The 2,669-nt window shown below is 34.8% G+C and overlaps 1 protein-coding gene across 1 annotated transcript in view; it reads right to left on the bottom strand.

The window, feature by feature from the left end:
- LOC134667489 (adenylosuccinate lyase) overlaps window positions 1-1,950 on the bottom strand; it is a 382,878-nt gene extending 380,928 nt beyond the window's left edge. The window contains exon 1 of the mRNA XM_063524913.1: window positions 1,649-1,950. Within this exon, the coding sequence (XP_063380983.1) occupies window positions 1,649-1,816 (168 nt within the window). The 5' untranslated portion in view covers window positions 1,817-1,950. The remainder of the gene's footprint in view (window positions 1-1,648) is intronic.
- Between the last annotated feature and the right edge of the window lie 719 nt (window positions 1,951-2,669).

Raw genomic sequence — 2,669 nt, 5'->3', positions numbered from 1 at the left:
GTTTTACTTCTTCTGTATAATTTACTTAGAGAGAAGAGGATAGGTAATTAGGTAACTGTTTTGTATATTTAGATTAGTTTACGGAATTTATAAAAAAAAATGTATTTTTTTATGTGAAACGTGAGTGAAATCTCTTTAAAAAATCCGTAGGTGTCGGATCAAGAACTAAGTAATGAAGTCCGACTCACGCTTGACTGTACATTTCTAATAGGTTTTCCTGTCATCTATAGGTATAGACCTATTTGATGTATTTTTTTCAAATTTTAGACCCAGTAGTTTCGGAGATAAAGGGGGGGCAATGGTCATTTTTTGCCTATTCTCTTGAATTACTTCTAAACTGTTTATTCGAAAATTATAAAAAATATATATTTGAGATCCTTACAATAAGCTCTTTCATTTCATATGTAACATGATATATATAGTTTGAAAAACTTTATTTTTTAATTTTCTCATTTACCCCCCAAAAGTGGCCCCCACGTTTAAAATTCATTTGTTTACGTTATATCTCCGTATTTGGGTCACAAACTTACATATGTGTACCAAATTTCAACTTAATTGATCCAGTAGTTCCGGAGAAAATCGGCTGTGACAGACGGACAGACAGACAGACGCATGAGTGATCCTATAAGGGTTCCGTTTTTTCCTTTTGAGGTACGGAACCCTAAAAAAAGATTGTCTTCTTGATACAAAATATTACAAGTGTGAAAACAACTCGAATAGATTTTTTTGTTTGTTACGTACAAAACTTAGGAGCGAAAAACAATTTCCATGCAAATTTGTAATTGCTCTAAAAATGCGAAAAAAAAATTGAACGAAGGTGCATAGCTATGGTCAAACTTAATATCTAATAAAATGCAATTTTGCCCACTGATTTAAAAGAACAAATATAACCTTTCCGAGCGGGTGTGGTACCCTTAGATGGTGCCATATCTTTTGGGCGCTTTCATTAATTACAATGGCCTGGTGATCCAAGGTATGACAACAGAATTTATTCTCACGACACAGCAGGTGTAAGACTGATTGTATGCTAAAATTGCCCAAGAAAAGAATTTATACAACGATGAGATGATAAATAAACGCAAATCAGGCTGACCAATATAAGGACCAAAATGTTCGTAAGTTACTTACTGTGTCTTAGTTCCTCCCTGAGTAGGGTTACCAGATACAAATTTAGAATTTCCTGACAAAATTCCTGATTTCCGATCCTGGCGGGTCTAGCCGTCAACGCGGTTCGATTCGATTTCTAAAACATCTATGTATGTATGCTTGAGTAAAGTATTTTAATTAATAATTACGAAGTTATTGATAAGTTGCCTGGATCTCATCTTATCATTTATTATTTTTTTACTGTGTTTTAGTTAATTTAAGTGAATAAAAAGGTACTTTATAAAAAAGTCTATCAATTCAAAAAATTCTTGACATTTTCGTGTTCCGTCCCCATAACAAAAGGCCAAAATTCCTGACATGTCAGGAAAATTCCTGTCATCTGGTAACCCTATCCCTGAGAAGTTATATTATAATCTGTGGCATTTTCGCCGTATTTTTTTATTTATTTTCTAACCTCAAAGTAATGGGTATAAGTAAACAAAAGTCAAAAATTAACCACTCAACCTGCAAAGGTACTCAATATTCTTAGAAATAGTCCTACCTTTTCAGCTTTCGCCAAGTAAATCCAAAGTTTGCGCCAAGTTGAAAACTTCTTTTGGTCACTGAAATTGTACTGCATTTCTTTCGATGCATATCTGGTGCTGAGCGGTGACCGGTAATTGCAATATTCTGTACCCTGGACCTCCACGGGAGCGTCAATGGTGAACATATTGAATGGATATTTAGAGAATTATTGGAACTGTTGTAACGTTAGACACCGCAGCTGTCAGTTCACTGAATAACAATCGAAATAACCTCCAAGGTCGATCAGATGGCGGGAGAATTCAATTGTGATAACAAGGTTATCGCTGCTCTCGTAGACTGACGTAAGAATATTGACGAAATAGAAAATAAGAGTTCTATTGTCGGTTTATTATTGCCAATACATTTAGTAACAAATCTAATAGGTAATAGATTTGGTACTTATTATAGTATATAATGAGAAGACAAACTTACGACACTATCAACTTTTTGATTCTGAGCTAGCCAGTCACAGATTATTAATATGTAGCTAGCATAGTCTAGTCTGCATGGGGTTAAAAGGGACGGCGAAAACTGCAAGGGAATTTTGCTTGAGAAGTGTTTAAGTAGGTAACTAGTCTATTTTAGTCATGAATCTAGTATTAAACTGGATTGGGCATGAGTGGTGGGGATAACTGACAGAACGGGATAGTCTTATGTATCTTTCAGTAGGAGTAGCAGCGAAAGCGCTATTATTGTTTGTCCTTGTCACAGTCTCACATTTTATTTGTTCCCCACCTTTTTTTTAGTATTGATAATGGTGGGCAACAAATGAATTCGACCAATCACAGTGTCGCATTTGCGTATGTTTTGTCCCTCACGGAGGCACGCGTATACCACTTCTATAGGATGCTACTTCTATGATTTTAGTAATACAAGTTATAATAATGACGCAATGTCATTGAGAAATAGTCTCAAGCCCCACCCATGGAAAATAACAGATAACAAGCAACTCATTAAACATTTTCATAATATAAGATAATAATTAATTGATCCAATCT

This window comes from Cydia fagiglandana, chromosome 9 (genome assembly GCF_963556715.1).
Source record: "Cydia fagiglandana chromosome 9, ilCydFagi1.1, whole genome shotgun sequence".
Lineage (NCBI taxonomy): Eukaryota > Metazoa > Arthropoda > Insecta > Lepidoptera > Tortricidae > Cydia > Cydia fagiglandana.
Note: the sequence above shows the minus strand (reverse complement) of the source record. Positions and strands in the feature narration are given on the sequence as shown.